The sequence below is a fragment of the Dreissena polymorpha genome, chromosome 3 (assembly GCF_020536995.1).
Source record: "Dreissena polymorpha isolate Duluth1 chromosome 3, UMN_Dpol_1.0, whole genome shotgun sequence".
Lineage (NCBI taxonomy): Eukaryota > Metazoa > Mollusca > Bivalvia > Myida > Dreissenidae > Dreissena > Dreissena polymorpha.
Genome location: NC_068357.1, coordinates 145,527,793 through 145,553,266, shown reverse-complemented (window position 1 = coordinate 145,553,266; position 25,474 = coordinate 145,527,793). Strand labels below are relative to the sequence as shown.

General features: G+C 36.9%; 1 protein-coding gene across 1 annotated transcript in view; it reads right to left on the bottom strand.

Annotated features, from left to right (window-relative positions):
• Window positions 1-25,474, bottom strand: part of LOC127871812 (kinetochore-associated protein 1-like) — a 191,347-nt gene that overhangs the window by 73,888 nt on the left and 91,985 nt on the right. The window contains exons 35-44 of the mRNA XM_052415014.1: window positions 25,222-25,406; window positions 24,552-24,652; window positions 22,464-22,620; window positions 21,829-22,022; window positions 18,997-19,098; window positions 14,864-14,992; window positions 14,332-14,448; window positions 2,625-2,734; window positions 1,196-1,378; window positions 418-511 (exon numbers count right to left, since the gene is read on the bottom strand). Coding sequence (XP_052270974.1) covers window positions 418-511; window positions 1,196-1,378; window positions 2,625-2,734; window positions 14,332-14,448; window positions 14,864-14,992; window positions 18,997-19,098; window positions 21,829-22,022; window positions 22,464-22,620; window positions 24,552-24,652; window positions 25,222-25,406 — 1,372 coding nt within the window. The remainder of the gene's footprint in view (window positions 1-417; window positions 512-1,195; window positions 1,379-2,624; window positions 2,735-14,331; window positions 14,449-14,863; window positions 14,993-18,996; window positions 19,099-21,828; window positions 22,023-22,463; window positions 22,621-24,551; window positions 24,653-25,221; window positions 25,407-25,474) is intronic.

Below are 25,474 nucleotides of genomic sequence, written 5' to 3'. Positions count from 1 at the left end.
TATAATAGATAATTTTTTAAAGTCCAAGGCCCATAACTTCACCAAAATTCAATGGACAGGAATGAAACTCAACACTTCATTTGTTGGATATGTAGGTTACATGCCATAATTCAGCTCAATATCTAAGAACCCTCAGTAAAACGGAAAGCCAGACGGACTGACTGTATGACACATTATTAGGGACATAAACATGCCAAATAATCTATAGATTATAACACCATAATCAACAACTGCTTCATCTGACCATCTAATCAAAACAAACTATGATTTTTGATTTCTGACCATGTAATTCACCTGTTATAAAACACATGCAAATCATATGAGTCAAACAAACAAATGAGGATTTTCAATTCATGACCATATAAAATAAAACCGATGCACATCACATGTGGCAAACACAATTCCAGGTTTGCCCACCTTGTCTATAGGAATGTCCTCCAGGTCAGTTCCAGCCTGCTTCTTTATCGTCTCCAAGGTGAACCTCAGGCTCTCATAGTCATAGGCACTTGTCCTAAACATAAACAAATGAGCGTCGTTCTGTGAAAACTGGGCTAAACGCATGCTAATCTGCACATGCTTATCAGGGATGACACTTTCAACTTTTTCATAATTTTTTATTTAAAGAAACTCGCTTCTAAAAGAAAATCCAGTTTGGGCAGAAAGTGTTTTCCCTGATTATCAGACGTGAACTGCACAGGCTAATCTGGGATGACACTTTAAGTGCATGCATTCAGCCAATGTTTTCAGAACGAGACTTCAATTAATATACATCTCAATTGTATTTGTATTTTTGTTGGATTGGATATTTTACTCTAATTTATATAATTTATTATGTAGATAATTGTTCATTTGGCAATACAAAACAAATAATATCACTATCTTTTAAATTCAATCATAAAATAAATAAATTTGAAACATAAAAACAACAAAAAACTAGACTGTGGTGTTCTGCCGAGGTATCAAAAGACGTAGGACAAAAGTCTCAGGGTTCATGAAAACTTAAGGATATTTTAAAATATTTTTAAACACAAACCAAAAACTTAAAACTGTTAATGTTTTTTAAATAAAACAATATGTTACTATAAAATACGATTACAATTTCAAGACCTCGACAGAACACTGAGACTGCCTCAGATTTCAGATTTAAATTTACTCCATACAACAAAGAGTGCTTGTTCCACAAGTGATTTCTTACCTCATATATATCTTCTTTATTTTAAACAGAAGCTCATCTTTGTTCTTGATTTTTGCAATGGCCCCTTGGGCCCGAGCTATTACTGCCATTCTTGCGTCCAGATCTCTGGCACCGTCGTCAGGAGCCACAAACAGGTGATCAAGGTACAGTAACAGTCCCTCGTCTTCATCAAGCTTAAATGAACTGAAAACCAGAACAGGCATGGTAATTCTGGCAAAGGTTTCATACACATAACAGTCCAAGTAACAAAAAGACCTTATTTTCATGGATTCATCCAAACAGAAACACATGACTGTAATACTGACACATATCTAATTTACAAGATGCTTCATTCAAAAATCATCAATGTCCCTGGTGGAAGCAATGCCAGTATTGATTCATTAGCCCATTTACTCGAGTCTTAGTAAAAGGTAGAAACAAGAAGCTGCAATAAAGAAACCCATATGCCACCATTTTAGGCTTGTTAGTACTGATTCATAGGCACATTGGAATAAACAAAAGTCCAAAAGAAGGTCAATGTCAAAGTCAAAATGAGGTCAATTGATGTGGGTCAGTTAATAGTGTTCAAGGAAATCATCCATGCAAAAATCATAGCTTTGTATGAAGCATTTTTAGTGTAAGTCTAAAGAATTTTTTTGGGGGTGACTAAAAATCTAGACCTTCTATATAAATTAAGTGGAAAAGTAGATCACTGTCAAAGTTGAAATGTGTTCAGGGGTTGTGGATGTGTGTACAATGTACAAAGAAATGCTTCCTGCAAATATCTAAGCATTTTATAAGTATAATTGATTTTAGATGAAACTTTTTTGGGTTAATCTCTTATGGATGTGAGGACAGAAAAAAAGAACATACATGCTAATTGCTACATGGTTTCTGGCATCAGTAGACGCAAGGAACATAAAAGTATTCATATCAAGAACATGACAAATATTCTTCACACATTATACAATTGTATATATTGTAGAAACATTCTTGTTCATAAGTGTTAAATAATAAAAAAAAAACAGAGTGAAGAACCTGGTGTTTTGATTGGTTTGGTATTTGTACACTGCATTTGTCTTTCAAATCAGTATAAACACCTCTGCCTTAGCACAGCCGAAACTTACTCTCCAATCAAATGAGTCCATTTGATCTGCCCTTACAATCTAGCTCTCATTCAACTTGAGTGGTGAAACATGTTTTAACACAAAGAAAGGCATCAAACAAATAATAAATCATTTTCACTCACTCTTTATATGTTTGATGGTGTTCTGTTTTTCACCATTTTGGAAATGGAGCCAGGGTCCTTTGAATTAGTAAACATCTTGTCATTTTGACTTAAATACCCAATTTCGTTTTGACTAAGTACTGAATTTTGGCCAAATTTGAGATCTGCAGGACTGACCCATGGCTTTTATGGGTCAGTCTTTAAGTGAGTTAAGTCCCATACCGACAGAATTCCCTGACAAGTTCTGTATCTGCAGCATGATTCTGTGCAATGGCCGGAAGTAGCTTAGTCTTCTCACTGTTGGGGCTAAGAATGGCATCCTTGAATGAGATCTGAAAACACACATTGAGAGGGCAGGCATAAACTTATATGTATGGGATAATGTGAGCCTCTGGCTACTGGACCTAATGCATATGCGTCATATGACATCCCAGACCAGCCTTTGCATTCCCAAACAGCAAACTGACAGCCTAACCTGAGACATTTTACACACTAGCATTAGGCCCCATTATCCCAGGCTGAGAATGATTTTTTTTAAAGAACAATATAAACACAAACACAATGTTAGTCTCCTAGCATTCATGGTGCTATGGTAACATCATGTGTCAGCGCTTTTTTCCTTCTATAGCAAGAGCCTTATATAGGCCCCTTTCCCCAAAAGAAACCCCCTTCCCCGTAGAGAATTTCTTTAAATGATGCAATTTCCCCCAAATGGCAAGCTTACTTTGGGTAATTTCTTCCCTTTTTTCAGTTCTGTTGATAATTTTTCCACCAAAATGAAGGGCCAGGCCAGAGCTCGAGATAAGGATTTTTTAGTCGAAAGGGTATATTACCCCCTACTATTATTGTTAAAGCGTATTTTACTCCCTTGTTTCAGCCATAAAGGATACTAAAGAATATTGAGGGGTATTTTATATTTACACAGGTAACTGATATATTACACGGCGTGTTTAATCTTGAAATATTATAAATCGGGATTATGGCAATGACCATAATCCCATTTATTTTGGGGCTGGTGGTGGGACTTCATTTGTCTTAAATAAATAACAGCACTGAGTTGGTCCGCTCACTTACTGGTTTTCAATGGATGTTGATAAAGTTGACAAGGATCGAGTCAGTGTCAGAAAGGGGTTGCATTGCCTCGATACTTTTCATTAGCGCCTCAAAGCAAACTTTTGAGTGACACGTATTTCAGGCATTCGGAACATTTCGGACACTTTTTTAGGCTCGCTAAATCACGTCTTTAATAAAATAAAATAGTTTGTATCTTCGAACATCAAATGTCTGGGAAGAGAAAAGCAGTAAACAACAACCCTCCAAGACAGAAAAAATCTGCTAGGGTTGCCGATGATGGCGAGGCGGAGGTGGTACCGATCTCACTGACCGGGAATGAAGGTGATTCCTCGGCAGGTATGGACAGGTGCGTCGTCGATTTCGTAGCACTTTTGAGGGAATCTGGAACACTCTGCAATCCCCCATCAGTTCCAAAACCATCTCAATTGACTCATTTTCCTCTTGATGTCGCCGAAAGGCAAATCCCTTTGGGAACGGACGAAGTATCGGTCCATGTACCAACTGCTATCTCCCAAAAAATCTGTCTGAATAATTACATTAATCTGGCCCTCTTACTCAAGCGGAACATTGAGTTGACCGAATCACACAACATCTTGCATTTAAATGATAGGGGACAAATAGAAGCCCGTCCAAAATCGGCACAGGAAAAAATTTCCTCCATTGATAGTTGGACAGATGCCTTTATTATCTTTATGTCTATTTATATCCGTCAGCATCCAGACATGGTCCAGGATTTGCTGCAGTACATGACAATAATTCGCGAAGCAGCAAGTCGCTCCACCTCCATGGCCTGGCGTGCATATGACGAACAGTTTAGGCTTCGTCAATCCTTTAATCTCCAACCATGGGGAAAGATTAACTCTGACTTGTGGCTGCGAATTATGAGCTGCCCCAGTGGGCCATCAAGCACTACCATATCTAATTTCTCTCCACCTCAGATGGCTCCCCCCTTACGCTCAAAGGCTTGTCTTGACTTTAATAACAATTTCTGCAAATGGCCCAATTGCAAATATGCACACACTATTTGTCTTGTTCTTTTTGTGTTTTACCTAACCACGGGCGGAAGTCATGCTTTAAATTGAACCAAAGTGGAAGTACGCACCCCTTTCGTGGTGGACGAAGTAACTTTTCATTCAGGGGAAGGGGAAGAGGGGCTACCCTCAGGTAGGGTGTCATATAGCAGTTGAACTGTCAGTCCGTCTGTCTGTCTGTCTGGCAATCGTCCGTCCGAAAACTTTAACATTGGCCATAACTTTTTTAATATTGAAGATAGCAACTTGATATTTGGCATGCTGCACATTTTGAGTGGTGAAAGGTCAAGGTCATCCTTCAATGTCAAAGGTAAAAAAACAAAATCCAAGGGAAGTAATTAGCTTTAAAGGGACATGATTTCTATATCTGCCAAATGATACATGTAAATAGAAATTTTATTTCAAAGCGGCGCAGTAGGGGGCATTGTGTTTCTGACAAACGCATCTCTTGTTATTTCTAATATAAAACAGTTATGGTTGGGTACTTCATGTTTTGTGTGTTTAATATAGGATGATGTGCACACTGCAGAGACCTGTATGAGAGCCTTTCTGCCTACGTTCAAGGATACAAACAGACTTCTCACCTACTGCAAAGCTCGCGTGAGTGATCATCTAGCATTTGGTTTATATATTATTAACCAGGTTTTCCAAAGGAAAAAAATGGTTATTAGATAGGCGGGTGGGCGGGCGGGCGGAACAAGCTTGTCCGGGCCATAACTATGTCATTCATGGTGAGATTTTAAAATCATTTGGCACATTTGTTCACCATCATTGGACGGTGTGTCGCGCGAAAGAATTACGTTGATATCTGCAAGGTCACACTTTGAGTTAAAAACCTGGTTTTGTGACAATTTTGTCCCTTGTTATAGTTAAAAGGTTGATATAGTGGTATTAATTAAACAATTATTTATAAACCAGGTTTTCAACAAACTGACTGGGTAAATGGGTTGAACAGTTTTCATTAAACAATACTTATACAACTTTGGATATAGCAAGTTTGCATGGAGAACTAGCTTGGGATTTTATTTGGGGCTTGTTAGGTAAAGGTTATTAACGCTGTTAGTATAAATAGAGAAACAGTATCCGCTCAATAACCAAACATTGGATTAAGATATTGGACTTTTAAGTTAGTGTGTAGATAGCTTACATAAAGACTTAGCTTGGCATTGCATTAAGGGCCAGGCAGGTTAAGTATGTGAACTTAAAGTGCAAATTAACTTCCTAGATTGGTAATGTTGACATATAAAAACTAAGTTAGTTACCTTACCCGCATATGGCTGAAATACTCTTTAAAACTGTGTTTTTCTTACAGCTGGACAAGTCTTCAAGTTCTAAAGAAGTTGCAGTGACGGAAAAACAGCCTAATTTGTTTAGTAAGGTAGGTTCAGTAGATGCTGTGTGAATTATAGTGTGTGGTATTGTTTTAGAATGTTTTAATAGCTACTGTAATAGCGAAAGTCATTTCACTGTTTTTGAAACCTCAGTTGCCACTCTCCCAATTTTTTCTCTGGCTAAAACACCTATAAAATTGGACGAACTTGCGAATGAACTTCAACATTATGACCCCCAAAATGCTGCAGATATACTGAATGGTTTCACATATGGTTTCCCCATGTATTATTCTGGTCCAAGATTCCCGCATAAGGCTAACAATTTAAAATCTGCTCGTGATTAACCGGAAATGGTTCGGCGTAAAATTCAAAAGGAAGTTGAGGCAGGTCGGGTCGCAGGTCCTTTCGAAACACGTCCAATACCTTCATTACGGGTGTCTCCACTCGGGCTAGTTCCCAAGAAAGAGCCCGGGGAATACCGCCTCATCCACCACCTGTCTTATCCACCAGGAGTCAGTGAATGATTTTATTGACCCAAATTTGTGTTCGATGCAATACACACAGTTTGATGAAGCAATCCATATGATCCAGGATTTAGGTAAAGGCTGCTTACTTGGGAAATCAGATATTCAGTCGGCTTTTAGAGTTTTACCTATCGCAAAGTTGGACTATGACCAATTGGGCTTTAAGTTTGATGGAACATTCTATTTTGACAAGGTTATGCCATTCGGTTGTAGTATCGCGTGTAAGACTTGGGAACTATTCGCCTCTTTCCTCAAAAGCTGTGTGACCAGGCATTCAAAGGCAGGTAGACTTTTGCATTATTTAGATGACTTTTTATTTGGGGGAAAGAGAGGGACAAATGATTGCCCCTGCATAATGTCTGTTTTTAATGAAAGGATGTCTGCTCTAGGTGTTCCAATTGCAGAGGACAAAACTGAAGGACCATGTACTAAACTAATCTTCTTGGGTCTATTTCTTGATTCAGAGATGATAGTACGTGTCCTGAGGGAAAAAATAAAGGAAATATCAGAAAAAATAGACAATTTTCTTTCGCGGAAAAAATGCACATTAAGAGAGATGCAGTCTTCGATAGGGTCATTAAACTTTGCATGTAGAGCAGTTGTTCCTGGCAGGCCTTTCTGAAGAAGACTGATTGACTCTGTTTGTGACCTATCTAAGCCACATCACCACCTTCGTATCACTGTTGACATGAAAGATGATCTAAGAATGTGGCAGGTTTTCTTTTCTTTTTTTCAATGGTATATCTGTCTACCATGACCGGTTTTGGGTCTCTAGTGCGGATCTTCAACTTTTTTTTTAAGCTCGCTAAATCACGTCTTTAATAAACCCTACCCTTAAGTTTGGCTCCTGAATATAGGTTACTGTTAAATATTGCTTGTTTTTTAACATTAAGCTTGTGCCTAGTTTATATGTACTTTTTTTCAGGTTATCTTAACATGAGATGTCGGTTGTTACCCTGCAACTAATGGATGTTATTGGACTGGCAGACAAGGACATAAAAAAGCTGCTGTTCATGACACTGCTGTTCACGACTGAGCCGAATAAAAAAGCTGCTGTTCAAGTCTAAGCTGAATACTCGCGTTTTAAAACAAGACTTTTCACTTGCGGGATTCTGGCGGCCTGGGTAGACGGCATAGTGGTATTACTGCTATGTGTATAATTCAAGTGTTGACTTTGTAATCCATATCCTAGGCCTCTATCATTTGACACGTTGCCAGGATACTGTTTAAGCCGGGAACCAGGCATCGAGTTGGACTTTAAAACTAGAACTAAGATTTCATAGGGACCACTGGCCCGGAGGGTCAAACTCGACTAAACAGGGACAGGTGGTTTCTCTGGGTCATCTTACAAAATCAGAATAAGCCACTTTTCACAAGATAACACTTCTATGTTTTTTTTTTAAATTATTGGCATAGGGGAAAGTGATGTCCAGAACAGACTAGGAATGTCTATTAGTGTATCACTCACGGAACCCCTTTTTAGGCCTTTTGGTATGTTTCGGATTTGTTATTAAATGGTTGCTAAATAAATATATTGTTATAATGGAGGAATTGGATTGGATTAGATGAATTAGCTTGGAGGACTGGATTGGAGGAATTAGCTTGTAAAAGTTGTATTGGAGCAACTGGATAGCGCATTCTCATTATTGGGGGGAAAACAAACATCCGTGCCGTCCACCTGGTTGCCTGAAACTGCTTGTGTCCGGATTTCTCCACTTTCAATGTGAATGTTTTAAAGGAGCATTATGCTCCAATAAATTTACTAAGGTATATCAACTTTGTGTTTGTTTCTATTTCCCAGCATCCTAAAATAATCGGGATTATGGCAATGACCATAATCCCATTTATTTTGGGGCTGGCGGTGGGACTTCATTTGTCTTAAATAAATAACAGCACTGAGTTGGTCCGCTCACTTACTGGTTTTCAACGGATGTTGATAAAGTTGACAAGGATCAAGTCAGTGTCAGAAAGGGCTTGCATTGCCTGGATACTTTTCATAAGCGCCTCAAAGCAAACTCTTGAGTGACACGGATCAACCGGATTTCAGGCATTCAGAACATTTCAGACAATTTTTTAAGCTCGTTAAATCACGTCTTTAATAAACCCGCCCACCCTACCCTTAAGTTTGGCTCCTGAATATAGGTTATTGTTAAATATTGCTTGTTTTTTAACATTAAGCTCGTGCCTAGTTTATATGTTCTTTCAGGTTACCTAAACATGAGATGTCGGTTGTTACCCACCAACTACTGGACGTTATTGGACTGGCAGACAAGAAAGGACATAAAAAAGCTGCTGGTCAGGACACTGCTTTTACGACTGAGCCGAATAAAAAAGCTGCTGTTCACGACTAAGCTGAATACTCGCGTTTTAAAACAAGACTTTTCACTTGCGGGATTCTGGCGGCCTGGGTAGACGGCATGGTGGTATTACTGCTATGTGTATAATTCAAGTGTTGACTTTGTTATTGATATCCTAGGCCTCTATCGTTTGACACGTTGCCAGGATACTGTTTAAGCCGGGAACCAGGCATCGAGTTGGACTTTAGAACAAAAACTAAGATCTCATAGGGACCACTGGCCCGGAGGGTCAAACTCGACTAAACAGGGACAGGTGGTTTCTCTGGGTCATCTTACAAAATCTGAATAAGCCACATTTCACAAGATGACACTTCAATGTTTTTTTTTTTTAATTATTGGTATAGGGGAGAGTTATGTCCAGAACAGACTAGGAATGTCTATTAGTGTATCACTCGCGGAACCCCTTTTTAGGCCTTTTGGTATGTTTCGGATTTGTTATTAAATGGTTGCTAAATAAATATATTGTTATAATGGAGGAATTGGATTGGATTGGATGAATTAGCATGTAAGACTGGATTGTAGGACTGGATTGGAGGAATTAGCTTGTAAAAGTTGTATTGGAGCAACTGGATAGCGCATTCTCATTACTGGGGGGAAAACAAACATCCGTGCTGTCCACCTGGTTGCCTGAAACTGCTTGTGCCCGGATTTCTCCACTTTCAGTGTGAATGTTTTAAAGGAGCATTATGCTCCAATAAATTTACTAAGGTATATCAGATTTGTGTTTTGTTTCTATTTCCCAGCATCCTAAAATAATGGTTATTTATATAAATAAATGCAAAGGAGAGAAGTTAAAATGATGATATGAACAGACTTTCTTTAAAATATTTAATCAATTAAAAATACGTACCAAGATTTGTATTGCGTAATGTTATGTACCTGGCTGATTAATTAATGCATTTTTTCTATTTTTTCAATGCGTAAATACACAGATACGCATCTTATCTGAAGCTCTGGGCCAGGCTCTTAACCCAAATCAAGAAAAAAAGCTCTGTGTGTAATATATAATATTTATAACATTTCATTTTTTTAATGTCATATATAACACTTTAAACATTTTTTTAAAGTAGTTTTTTGGACACTTATGATCTATGAAGAAACATTGATTTCAAGCATGTGGTCATTGAAAGAAGGTTCATGGAGTTAAAAGATATCAGCCACAAAATTATAAATATTAACATGTATATTTTGTACAGAAAAGTAAAGAACAATAATTTTAATAAAGTGTACTTTCAGTCTCTTATCTGTAAACAGATTTTCTTACTTGGCCGAGAAATCGCTGAAAAAAAATGTTATGTGTGTTTCATAAGGATGGACTATTACTATTTGACTTCTAGCATGTTCACAAGTTTCAACCTAGTGAAATCGTTTTAAGACCTATATTACCCAGTTTAAGACTCGGCATACAAATATTTTGATCAAGTGGCCTCTAAAGTGTTCAAAAGTTAAACGTTTACAAATAGAAGAAGGTGATCATAAAAGCTAATCATGATTACATTATGCATAGAAAATCTAACAACAAAAGCACCGCCTTGCGGGTGCAGACCGCTCATCTATTTTTTTTATTAAAGGTGTAGGGACCTATCTCAATTTCAATCACAAAGGAGGGAGGGGTGGAGTGGAGAGGGGTGTATAGTGGGGGGGGGGGGGGGGGTCATTTATTACATTATCTTCCAAAAATGCAAACAAAAATTTATTTATTTTTTGGGGGGGGATTCTTGGTTGGACGGTATTTCAAAAATAACATAATAAAAATAAATATTTGTGCTTTTTTAACAATGTTTGAAAAAAACAAGAGATGTGTTTGTCAGAAACACAATGCCCCCCTATTGCGCCGCTTTGAAGTTTTTTTGTTTTTTTTTTACCTTTGACCTTGAAGGATGACATTGACCTTGAACTTCCACCACTCAAAAATGTGCAGCTTTATGAGAACGCCACTTTGAAATTATTTTTTTTGACATTTGACCTTGAAGGATGACCTTGACCTTGAAGGATGACCTTGACCTTCCACCACTCAAAATATGCAGCTTCATGATAACGCCGCTTTCAAATTATTTTTTTGACCTTTGACCTTGAAGGATGACCTTGACCTTGAAGAATGACCTTGACCTTCCACCACTCAAAATGTGCAGCTTCATGAGAACGCCGCTTTGAAATTTTTATATATTTTTTTGATGTTTGACCTTGAAGGATGACCTTAACCTTGAAAAATGACCTTGACCTTCCACCACTCAAAATTTGCAGCTTCATGATAATGCCGCTTTGATTATTATTATTTAATTTTTTTTACCTTGAAGGATGACCTTGACCTTGAACTTCGACCACTCAAAATGTGTAGCTTCATGATAACGCCCCTTTGAATTTTTATATATTTTTTTGACCATTGACCTTGAAGAATGACCTTGAACTTGAACTTCCACCACAGCTTCATGATAATGCCGCTTTGATGATTTTTTTTACCTTTGACCTTGAAGGATGACCTTGACGAATGACCTTGACCTTGAACTTCCACCACTCAAAATGTGCAGCTTCATGAGAACGCTGCTTTGATTTTATTTGTTTACCTTTGACCTTGAAGGATGACCTTGACCTTGAAGGATGACCTTGACCTTGAGCTTTCACCACTCAAAATGTGCAGCTTCATGAGAACGCCGCTTTGAATTAAAAAAAAATTTTGACCTTGAAGGATGACCTTGACCTTGAACTTCCACCACTCAAAATGTGCAGCTTCATGAGATACACATGCATGCCAAATATCAAGTTGCTATCTTCAATATTAAAAAAAGTTATGGCAAATGGTAAAGTTTTCGGATGGACAGACGCCATTTATTTGACATTTGACCTTGAAGGATGACCTTGACCTTCACCTTTCACCACTCAAAATGTTCAGCTCCATGAGATACACATGCATGACAAATATCAAGTTGCTATCTTCAATATTGAAAAAGTTATGGCTAATGTTAAAGTTTTCGGACGGACAGACACCATAAATTTGACATTTTACCTTGAAGAATGACCTTGACCTTTCACCACTCAAAATGTGCAGCTCCATGAGATACACATGCATGCTTAATATCAAATTGCTATCTTCAAAAGTGAAAAAGTTATTGCCAATGTTTAAGTCTTTTTCGGACGGACGGACAGACTGACTGACATACTGACGGACAGTTCAACTGATATAGGCCACCCTACCAGGGGCATAAAAATTATTTTTTTGCAGTGGGGGTGGGGGGGGGGGGGGGGGGGGGGGTATAGTGTGAGGGTGTGGTGGTCATTTATTAGATGATCTTTAATTAAACAATAATAATAATGGGGGGGGGATTGAGAGTCAAGGTCATTCAAAGGTCAAGGTAAATTCCAACTTGCCAGGTACAGTACCCTCATGATAGCATGAAAGTATTTGAAGTTTAAAAGCAATAGCCTTGATACTTTAGAAGTAAAGTGGATCTAAACACAAAATGTACCCATATATTCAAAGTTACTAAGTCAAAAAAGGGCCATAATTCCGTAAAAATGACAACCAGAGTTATGCAACTTGTCCTTTACTGTCCCCTTATGATAGTTTGCCAGTGTTCCAAGTATGAAAGCAATATCTATGATACTTTAAGGGTAAAGTGGACCAAAACACAAAACTTAACCAAATTTTCAAGTATAAAGGGCCCATAATTCCGTCAAAATGCCAGTCAGAGTTACATAACTTTGCCTGCACAGTCCCCTTACGATAGTTAGTAAGTGTTGCAAGTATGAAAGCAATAGCTTTGATACTTTAGGAAAAAAGTGGACCTAAACACAAAACTTAACCAAATTTTCAATTTTCTAAGTATAAAAAGGGCACATTATTCTGTCAAAATGCCAGTCAGAGTTACATAACTTTGCCTGCACAGTCCCCTTATGATAGTTAGTAAGTGTTGCAAGTATGAAAGCAATAGCTTTGATACTTAAGGAATAAAATGGACCTAAACACAAAACTTAACCAAAATTTTCAATTTTCTATGAATAAAAAGGGAACATAATTCTGTCAAAATGCAAGCCAGAGTTATCTAACTTTGCCTGCCCAGTCCCCTCATGATAGCATGTAAGTGTACCAAGTTTGAATGCATGAGCATTGATACTTTATGAGAAAAGTGGACCTAAACGCAAAACTTAAAGGCCCTATAAAGGTGACAATCCGTAATTATTTACCAATTTTTAAATATTTTTTTCATATTTTATTAATAAAGGTTATCAAAAAACATTATATATATGCTATTGGACATTACCATAAAAAATGAGCAATACAACTTATTTGAGCTTAAAATACAGTGTCCTCCAAGTCAATCGTGTTTACAAACAATCAGTTTATTTACATAGCTGTTTACTCGGGAAAGTGAAAGTGACATAGGTAACCAAAAATATATCGTTGATTTTCAACGTTTTCCGGAATCACTCACAAAGTAGGTCTCTTCTAAATGGTAAAAAGTGATCTAATAAGTTACTTTCTGCTGGTAAAAAATTGTTTAAAATAGAATTAAAATTGAATTTTCTTTCGACTTTCTTTCTTTTTAGCATATGTCACCGCTTTGAGGCTACACATCACGTTAGTTGCAAAGTTGTAAACATTTCTTCCAATTATGAAATGGGTATATCTCCCATAATTCTTGACAACGTTGCACCTAAGCTGTGTTTTTAGCATTTTTTATGCAAGAGTAACTAAAATCCGGTAAAAATTAGACCAGTTTATATGCAATATAATTGGATTTGTCACCTTTATAGGGCCTTTAACCGGACGCCGATGCCAAGATGATGACAATAGCTCATAATTTTTTTTTCAAAAAATAGATGAGCTAAAAAGCATTCATATATCAGATCTGGTCACCTTTGCTCAAAACTATAACCTGTATAACCTGTATTTAGGTTAACCATGCGTTAACTTCAGACCCATATAAGCCATGTTACTATCAAACATACACTGTAACTCCAATATATTGCTGATGACAGGGTCCAATTACCCTGCCTTTGGATGGAACTATTCGTCTTGATTACTTATTTAATTTCTCCTTGCCTGTTACCTTTTCAATTGCATTTTAGCAAACAATATTTAAATTCATATTGATGTTTGTCTAAAAATAACAATGAAAATAACAAAGAAGTGAAACATGTATTGTAAAACTTTTCAAAGGTGTCGATGATTCAAAAGATTGATAGCGCATACATAGTATCAGCAAAAGATTGTGAAACACATGCTATTTTCACACCTGTATTGCACCAAACAATAGATTATCACACTTAAAACTGTCAAATGCCCAAGTAATGGTTGAGTCATTATGCAATCAGCACATTGGATGAGGCTATATTTGAAGGTCAAGAAAACGCTCTGGACCCAAATGGAAGGTTGGAGAACAAACAGGATCCAAGACCTATCCGCGTTATATTGGAGTCAGCGTTATAACGGAGCACATTATAATGGATTCACAGCGTATGCAAATTATTGGAGCATACACATTTGTTTACAATTAACATAAATATTAAAGTCTTACCAAATAAGTTTCATAAATAACTTAATCCAAAAATGAAGTCTGTTAGCTAAAATGGTCATTTTGAGCAACTAGGCACTGTCAATTATCCATGTGTACCTTCATTTTGGAGAGTCTGTATCCCCAGGAGGCATTGTTCTCAAGCTCCTGACAGCTGCTGATCATGGTTGGTTCCTTTAGAGCCTGGCCCAGACAGATGCCAAGACCCGCAATTGCCTAAGTCATACCAACATGACTTTTAAACCTTTTTTGCACAACTAAAGATTTAAGAAACTTTATAAAATAGCAAGAATGTACATGGAGCTGAAAATATTGTAGGATGCGTTTTTATTAAAGGTGCTAAATTGCCTGCATGCATGGACAAATGTATTTTCAATTAAATGAAACAATTCTGTATATATCCAATCAATATCACATAGGTTAAAGGTTATTTGTAATAAGACACATTTTTTTGACATAAAAATAAAAACACTAATATAAAAGTGTAATGAAACTCAACAAAGAAAACAAGAATTGAACCACATATTTTAAACATATTAGCTAAGCATACAAATCTTCACAGAATTTAATTTCTAAAGCATTCTGTAAACAAGTTATACAAATCTTCAAAGACAACAGCAGGACATCACACCCTGAGCTTCTTGTACTGCTGCCCAGCAGACTTTGTCAGTCGCATCATCACATCCATGACTTCACGCTTTGGACGATTGCAAAGAAACATGAAGGCAAGATGGGAGTCAACTCTGGAACTGTTGAAGATCTGAAATCAAAAGACATGAATGCAAGATGAAAGACAATACAAGAACTGTGTAAGATCTGGAATCTCATTGTATCTTTTTAAATATAAACTAATCAATGATTGCACTTAGGTAAAATTTGGAATGTAATTCATAAGAACAGTTTGTTTCTAGTGATTGATTGACAGAATGACAGCATACATGCCATACGTCCCGATCTCGGCGGGACAGTCCCGCTTTTGGGCCCTTTGTCCCGCCGTCCCGCCATGAGACGATTTGTCCCGACATTCGTAAAAAACGATGTAAGGTGTATAGGTTCCCAATAAAATTCGCTATTCAAGCTCTGTTTCGCTAACACTTAACACCGCTAATCCCTTTATTGCCCTCCAATTAACAATCCGATTCTACTTATCGTGTGTACCAGTGTTGTTTATGACACCTTATCAGCGATTTATCGGCTAATTATTGATTTCATCAGGCATTCACACCATGGTGGTCTTCAAGATAGTGGTCGCTTATTGCTATCGATAGTTTTATTATAATGAAATAAATGTTGAAAATGTGTTTATTTTGTATTTGTTTGAAACGGTTTACAAAACAATTGTTTTGTAAAATTAACGCTACGTCATAATAGAGTCTTTTACATTCAATGTTTAGTTCCAATATAGCGGGATATTCCGAATGTGCAATATACCAAAATCGCAACAAACAGTCCAATAAGTGATACCCATCCTGTCTAGTGTAATTGTAATAAAAACAACGAGGTGGTATGCATGACAGTTTGACCCTACTCCAATTAAGCTAAAAACAACGAGGTGCTATGCATGACAGTTTGACCCTACTCCAATTAAGCCGCGGAAATTGACAAGTAACAAACTGCGCATGGACACATGCTTAAAAAAACATCGCAACAAACAGTAAAAGAGTTACCCATCTTGTCTTGTGTTATTGTAATAAAAACAACGTGTTGTTATTCATGACAGTTTGACACTACCCCAATACAGCGCCTGACAATTCACAATTCAGTTTAATCTGTGTATATAGGAAGAAAACAAAATACGGAAATGTGTATGGCCGCGCATTCCGTGTGTAACTGATGTAACTGTTCGGTAGATAGTGTACTGTAACCCGTACTTTCAGTCAACTGGATAGCCTCCCCTGCGTTAATGTTTGCCATTGAAATTAATATAATGAGTATTGTTGTCGTAATGTTCTAGATTTTGTACTCTTAAACAGATGAATATTATCTTCGTTGTTTGCTATTGTCTAATTTAATAAAACTGTTATTGTTATGTTTAAGATTTCATGCTTCATATCAGATGTTTTATGTCTTGAATAAAAGTATCAAGAGTTTTTGTTAGTACTATACTGACTATAGTAAACGTGGAATGATAGATCGTTTTAGGTGTCCTGCTTTTTGGTCAAATGTCCCGACAATTTTTTATGGAATGTCCCGCTTTGGACCTAAAAAATTATGGCATGTATGAATGACAGACAGACAGACTGACACGAAGGGTGAATGCAGTATACCCTCCTCTACATATTGCAAACAGCATAAAAATAACACACACAATATTATTTACTAAAAGATATTCCAGACATAGCATAATATACCTCACAAGTACCACATTGTAGAACAGAATGCAACACAAACATTCTTATTCTGAGTAATATGGGCATTGTTTTAACCTTTTAATTTTGACCTGGACCATTCGGTCAGGTACACAACACACAGGGACCCAATTTAATCTATTAAGGCACTTGCATTTTTTTGCAAGTTGATTTGTTTTTCACTTACAAAATGATTAACTTACTCGCAATTGGGGATTTTTATATCTTTTATTTAAAACAATACAATTCTGGTACCATATCGCTTAAAATTGTGCATTATATGTTGGCATCTTAAACAAGCATAATCATTGTTGCTTCATACGAAATTTGTCCAAGATTGATGAACGTTTTTGATTGTGCAGACGGACAGATTTTTAGAAAGTGGCGATCACCGAGACGCTTTAAGCCTTATTAGCTGCAAGCGCCTAGTGAACCATGGCTCGTACCAGAGTAGCTTCCCTTGAATCTTACAACAACAACAATTGCGGCCAAATGTGTTTATGTAATTTTTTAACACTTAACTCGTTCAATTAAAGCAAGATCTTCATCATTAAAATGGGAGTCAATACTCAAAATGGGAGTCTTGATAATAGAAAGTTATTATCTCTCAATACTTAAAATGGGAGTCTTGACTATAGAAAGTTATTATCTCTCAATACTCAAAATGGGAGTCTTGACTATAGAAAGTTATTATCTCTCAATACTCAAAATGGGAGTCTTGACTATAGAAAGTTATTATCTCTCAATACTCAAAATTGGAGTCTTGACTATAGAAAGTTATTATCTCTAAATACTCAAAATGGGAGTCTTGATTATTGAAAGTTATTATCTCTCAATACTCAAAATGGGATTCTTGATTATAGAAAGTTATTATCTCTCAATACTCAAAATGGGAGTCTTGATTATAGAAAGTTATTATCTCTCAATACTCAAAATGGGAGTCTTGACTATAGAAAGTTATTATCTCTCAATACTCAAAATGGGAGTCTTGACTATAGAAAGTTATTATCTCTCAATACTCAAAATGGGAGTGTTGATTATAGAAAGTTATGATCTCTCAATACTCAAAATGGGAGTGTTGATTATAGAAAGTTATGATCTCTCAATATTCAAAATGGGAGTCTTGATTATAGATAGTCATTATCTCTCAATACTCAAAATGGGAGTCTTGATTATAGAAAGTTATTATCTCTCAATACTCAAAATGGGAGTCTTGATTATAGAAAGTTATTATCTCTCATTACTCAAAAAGGGAGTCTTGATTATAGAAAGTTATTATCTCTCAATACTCAAAATGGGAGTCTTGATTATAGATAGTCATTATCTCTCAATACTCAAAATGGGAGTCATGATTATAGATAGTCATTATCTCTCAATACTCAAAATGGGAGTCTTGATTATAGAAAGTCATGATCTCTCAATACTCAAAATGGGAGTCTTGATTATAGAAAGTTATTATCTCTCAATCCTCAAAATGGGAGTCTTGATTATAGAAAGTTATTATCTCTCAATACTCAAAATGGGAGTCTTGATTATAGAAAGTTATTATCTCTCATTACTCAAAAAGGGAGTCTTGATTATAGAAAGTTATAATCTCTCAATACTCAAAATGGGAGTCTTGATTATAGAAAGTCATTATCTCTCAATACTCAAAATGGGAGTCTTGATTATAAAAAGTTATTATCTCTCAATTCTCAAAATGGGAGTCTTGATTATAGAAAGTCATTATCTCTCGATACTCAAAATGGGAGTCTTGATTATAGAAAGTTATTATCTCTCAATACTCAAAGGATTTATGGAAAAACAGGTTTGAGAAATTTGAAATTTCTCCTCGCAGAAAATTGCAAGCTTTATATTTTTTTCGACCCGCTATCCATAAATCTCGCTCACATTTTGCGAGTATGCTAGCTAAGTTTCAGTCCCTGACACATGCTTTGGACATGGGGAAAATTATCTTTAGTTATATGGAAATCATGTACGCACTATGAATATAAAATCTATGACTCTTTTCAGCTATGCATTTTATTAGTTTGCTTGTAACCAGCTATGCAAGTTATCAGCTTGACAAGTTACCAGCTATGCCTGTTATAAGCTAAGCAAGTTATCAGCTTGATTGTTATCAGCTATTCACATTATCAAGTCAAGTCAATTTTATTGGCAAATACGTTAGTACATAGCCGAACAACAAACATAGGACATGTAATGGCGGCGCAAATAAATGCTTTTTGAACATGGTGATTAAAAGCATGGTATTTTTTAAAATGGACATGAAATAATCATTAATTAATGGCTGTGGGAATGTTGACCACAATAACATATGCAAAGTGAAACCAACTCGTAGACAACACAAACTAGATCAATGGTGGTGACACTGGCTGCGTAATACTACACTTTTATCAGCTATGCAGTTTCCCACCTTCATAACAAGGGTGAAAGTGAGATCCTTCAGCATGACCTGGCTGGTGTTATTCAGCTCTGTGAAGGCCTTCCAGTTAGCAGCATGCACGTCTTTGTCATCCTGAACAGAGTACATAATGTTTGATATAACAAGAGCTTTACCATGAACGCAACTAACACCCCTAAAGTCCTTTGTCACAGTTATTGCAGGTTTTCAAATTCTTATTTGTGGCATAACTTGAAAATTGTGTCTTGTTCATCTACACTTCAAGGTGATGACAAATTTAAAGTTTCGTTTTAACTTCCTAGAGAAATGTGGATTTAATTTGCACCATAAAGTTGTTCACAATTTATGCATGCGGACGGAATTTACCAAACAAAAAATGACCTTAAGTGACTAAATTATTTCAGGGTATAACAACTGTTCATTTTCCTTTGACCATATCACTTCAAAGCAGAATCTATATTTGTGTAACTGTACTACACTGCAACTCCAATATATCACGGTCCGTTTTATCGCGTTGTCCAATACATCGCGAATCGGCTATGGCTCCCAAAAATCTGACTAGCATAATCCCCAAATAAGATGTTTTAATCTGAGAATTTGATGAATTAAAATCCGTTTCAAGCTAGTATTTTCCCTTTTTTCACCAACTTTAATCCAACACTCATAATCCAGTTTTGACCAGATTGTTTGCTTACATTGTACATCACTTTAACACCTGTGTACTGCGATAAACAATAGCCCCTCTTGTCAAGCATCACAGGTCATTTCGGGTGTTACCATTCTGTATTGAATTTGCTTTGAACTGCCTAAATGCACCAGTGCACACATGAAGGTGTACACAATTATAACTGTAAATGTCACAAGTCAATACTGACCTATCGCAACAATCTGTGTGCATTAGATACAGTGTAAACTACCGGTACTTGCTTTTAATTTAGAGGTGAAGATCCCTCAGTTTGTCAAAATGCACTACTATTAAAACCCATGCTTTTCATGAGAATGAATGACATCATTTTGCACTCGGTCTAATTTGTGCATGCTTTCTTGAACAATACAACTCGGCAATGTTTTTCGGATTACAAATTTAATTATATGCATTTGAAAATACTCACAAGGAATAATGTTTTGTGTTATACCAATGAATAACATATGGATATAACACATAATTGAATAAGGTAGGTAAATAGCGTGTTTTGAGATTGCATAACGATGCTAATGCATACATATACATACACACATAACCTTACAATTTATATCGTGCGCCGGATATATCACGGTCGCGATCTTTGGACCCCTTCAACCGCGATATATTGGAGTTGAAGTGTATTATCTACCTTGGCCTAATTTTAGTCCCCTGTGTAAATATTCTTGGAGAAAGTAAATGAAAAATCAAATCTGTATTTGTAAAAGATCTTTATTTGGGAAACATCTTTAACTCACTCAGAAACAACATGAAAATGGCTATGTGCAAACAGCATAAAACCAAAACAGCCTACGAGTAACTCGCAGTCTGTTCAGGTTTTATGCTGTTTGCTGTTCATTAGTACCTTAGGCTTGTAAATGAGGCCTTTAAAACTCGAATCTAGTAAGAAAAGTCTTAAATTAAATTTAACTTTCTAAGGGACTACAAATGCGTCAAAATACGTGGTAAAGGGTTAAATGTAAAATGAGCAATGTTAACATATCAAACTCTAAATAGATAACTCAACCTTCAGGGCTGGATAGCTCAGTCATCAAATAATCCCTAAGGCCATGTGAGCAGGTAAACAGACCAAGTGATATGACTGAACAAGAGCACCGCATTACGGGTGCCAGCGCTCAGCTCATTTTGAATAAAGGAAAGCTTGTCAAATTTTTTTTTTTATTTAGAGGTCACAGTGACCTTGACCTTTGACCTAGTGACACAAAAATGGGCGTGGCACGTAGAACTCATCAAGGTGCATCTACATATGAAGTTTCAAACTTGTAGGTGGAAGCACTTTGATTTTAGAGCCAATGTAAAGGATTTAGCACTGCGGACGACGAGCTGGATATGACAATACCTCAGGTTTTCTCCGAAAACAGCCGAGCTAAACATTGCTTGGTATACTTAATAATATATTTTCAACAAGTGATGTTTGTCAGAAACACAATGCCCCCTATTGCGCTGCTTTGTAGCCATATATTTGACCTTTGACCTTGAAGGATGACCTTGACCTTTCACCACTCAAAATGTGCAGCTCCATGAGAAGTAAGTAAGAGATTGAATGGAGAAATTAAAATATTTTATTTTTTATTTTTGACCTTTGACCTTGAAGGATGACCTTGACCTTTCACCACTCAAAATGTTCAGCTCCAGGAGATACACATGCATGCCAAATATCAAGTTGCTATCTTCAATGTGTAAAAAATTATGGCCAATGTTAAAGTTCTCGGACGGACGGAATATTTGACATTTGACCTTGAAGGATGACCTTGACCGTCATCTTTCACCACTCAAAATGTGCAGCTCCATGAGATGCACATGCATGCCAAATAGCAAGTTGCTATGTTAAATATTGAAAAAGTTATGACCATTAAAGTTTTTAGATGGACGGACAGACTGACATACTGACGGACAGTTCAACTGCTATTTGCCACCCTAGCGGGAGAATACAAAGTGGAGTTTTCACATCAATTTTTTTATGCAGGGCTGTAAAACAAACAATAAGTCAGTCTATTATGCTCAGTTGGTCTATACAGATACCTACATAGTATAAGGACATCACACAGGGATATACAGATACGGGATTTGGCAAATATTGTTGACATCCTTTAACATTATCATTCACTTGTGATCATAGACACCCAATATCCCCTATGTACCTCTGCCTGGTCCCTTTCCCCAATATACAGCTGCTGTACGTGCTGTAGCATAGTGGAGAGCATGTGGAGGGAGAACGTGTGTGCCAGCTGCAGGTGGCTGTTACCACGGAGATGCTGCACTATGGGAACCACACTGGCACACAGACGCTCTATGTGAGGAGTGGCTCCATCTCCCTTACTCTTCTCGTCATCACCTTGGGTGTAAAAGGGTTGGAATAATTTTACAAACAATTATTTTACATTTGTGAACTTTCTTTACAGAAATAATTAATTAACAAAGTCTAAGACAGTGAACTTGCATGAAATTTTGATTGTTGTGTTTAAAAAGTATTACACAAAATAGCATTTTTATCAAATTTTAGAAACAAGAGATGTGTTTGTTAGAAACACAATGTCCCCTACTGCGCCCCTTTATTTTTTATTTTTTTTTATCATTATGCAGGTACAGATAATTATCTACCTTTGAAGCTTATTACTTCCCTTGAATTTGCTTTCTTTTACCTATGACCTTAATAAACTTTGAACATAGATAGTCTTTCAAAATAACAACTGGAGCATTTAGTATCTCACAGGCCATTTCTACAATGATATTGAACAAACTTGCCTGGAGCCCTGACTAAACCGTTTTAACCTACCAGATTGCGTGTCAAAAATCAGGGGGTTCTGTACTGCATATCTTGCCACCAGGGGTATTGCAGTGCCAGAGGTCATAATGAGGGCATCCTCACTAAACACGTCCAGGTTGAGACCACTCCATTCTTCATCTGTCTGGCTCTCATGTACCACACCCCACTGAAAAATATCAACAGACTACTTTAATAAATGTTCTTACTGTCAATATTTTAAGATTCCTGAAAAAATAAAGGAACATCATTATTTATCTTGAAATTTGTCCCCAAAACTGAAAAGAACTTCAATGTTATAAACACCAAGGGTGTGATTGAGGCAAAGTCAGAGGGGAGGCAACTGATTTTGACTACGGGAATTGAGCGCATAACACAATGACAAACCTTTAAACAGACATTAAAATAAACGACTTCTTCTATAAGAATATTTCTTTATAAAAACCTGTTAAACTTCACAATAAAAATACTGAGGATGCAAAGTAAACAGTATTTATTGTGATCAATAGCAGCAGTTTTTCAATGTATTGAATTACAGTAAATGGACTAAATATAAATAAACACACTTGAGTGTTCTTCTTGTGTTAATGTTGAATTAAAATGAGTTAAATTTATATATTTAATTTGCTTACCTTTCAATATCTTGCATTTCACATCTTCAGTTCAATGCTATATCAGTTAACTGAACAGCTTGACAAACATAACAAGACTATTGCCAAGCAATATAAGTCCCCTACCGGCTCCACCATTGTCAGAAATTCCACCATTGTGAGATTTATATATATATATATTTGTTGCCATAGAAACCAGAATTTTTGATGTAGGAACAAAATGAAATGACGTGCATAATGCCCATATTGCCATTCAACCACCATTTTCAGCAGTATTTCTAGTCTATTTGTTGCCAAAGCAACCAGAATTTTTGACGTAGGAACAAAATGAAATGACGTGCATAATGTCCATATTGCCATCTATCCATGTTTTAAGTTTCAGGAAAAAATATAAAAAACTTTAAAAGTTATCGCAGGATTCAGAAAAGTGTGACAGACTGACAGACGGTGCAAAAACCATAAGTCCCCTCCGGTGAAACCGGTAGGGGACTAATAAAGCAGAATATGCATATGAATCTCATTATACACAGACTCACTAACATATAAATCAAATCATGTTTGTCTATTTCCATGTTAAAACGATACTCTTCTAAATTGTTTTACTTCGCGAGTAGACTGAACTCTAATTTGCAAACACTGGTTTCCGTGACACAAATTCACTGTGCACATTTCTAAACAAAATATGTGTTGCTTGTATTTAAAACAAAGTCTTTTTCGTTGACAAACACATTTCATTATTAATATCAAACTATATGATGTCAGTCGTTAATTCGATTGCTATTTGTCATTTCAATAATCTTAATTTTCGCTTCGCAACTGTGCCATTTGCAAGCCAATCAGCTTAGAAATACCAAACACATTTTAAGAAACCGATTTTAATTGGAAGATTGGGAAACGACAGCCAATTATATCGCTCGTTCTAAATATGTTTAGGCAGAATCTACAAGTGAAAACTGCGGAGAGATTTACACCCGCGGATATTTCAGGCCGCTTATGAAATATGTCCGCAGAATCGGTGGTTCCACCCCCCCCCCCCCACATTCTTTTAAACGAATTTATGCGCATCTCAGAAGTGACCCCCGGGACAACCGATCCGCGGAAATCCGCGGAAAAATCACATCCCTTAACACTCAAAACCAAGTTAAAATATTTTAAACATGTGCATGCGGACCTTTTGTGACAGGATGGGGGGGGGGGGTGGCATTAAAAAAGGACGTTACTTTTTATCATATAAACTTGGCATGATGCATGTGAGTAAAGTCTTGTCCCATATTAGCCTGTGCAGTCCCCACTGGCTTATCAGGAACAACACCTGCCGTGTTTAAGGACTTTTTCGTTTTAAGGAGGTGTCTTTAAAACGAAATTCCAGTGTTAGCAAAAAGTATTGTCCCTGATGAGCCTGTGTGGACTGCACATGCTTAACTGGAACAACAATTTACCCACATGCGTTAAGCCCAGATTTCCCAGAACATGGCTCAAATAAACGTACTTCAAGAGAGAGGGAGTCCTCTCCGGCCTCACACTGCCTGCTGACTGCCAGCTGCAGGGAACAGATCCGTGCCACCTCCAGGTACTCACACAGCTCCAGGCCTGCCACATACAGAACATAGGAACATTGTAATACATGATTAATTAAAAAGGTTATGCAAGACAGCAATAGGAGACTAATTTTTATGGTCAACTGCCCGGGCAATTAAATGTCTTTAGTACTCTGAAAGAAAAATATTCCAAGTTTTCTAAAAAGTCTTCATGCAAATGTAAGTTATTTAGAAGAAATTGTTTTTCTATGTTTTGTAACATATACCTCAACCTGAATCTGAGTCAGCAGCTAATATACCTACACACAATTTCCATGTGACAGGTCCTTCCAAACTTCAGTTCTAGAGTGGTAGCCATTGTTCTAATAGTAACCTTGATTAGCCTAAATGCAATCCAAAGTTTTTCTACTTTTAATAACTGTGACCTAAACTTTTGCCCTAATTACAATCTAGGTTTCTAATGAAGCTTGTTTTATCCAAAGTTTCAAATAAAGAGACTAATCTAGGATGACAATTTACACAAGTGCATAAAGCCATGTGTTCCCTGAGCAAGGCACACTACTAAGTGGAGTACCTGATTCACAGATGCAGAGGGCCTTGGCTCACTAGTAAGTGGAGTACCTGATTCACAGATGCAGAGGGCCTTGCTGGCTAAACAGTGGCAGACATCAGGTAGCAGACGCAGCTTGTTGCAGTCGACAATGTCTGAATCTGGGTCAACCTCTGCCTGCAGCTGCAGCAACACTCGTACAACGTCTATCATGGTGGCCGCTAGGCTAGGAGTCACGCTAGCCTCATAGAGGTCCCTAAGATTAGATTTTTTTTTCTTAATCGGCTACCATACAGTTGTCTTTACCAATGATGATGTATGACA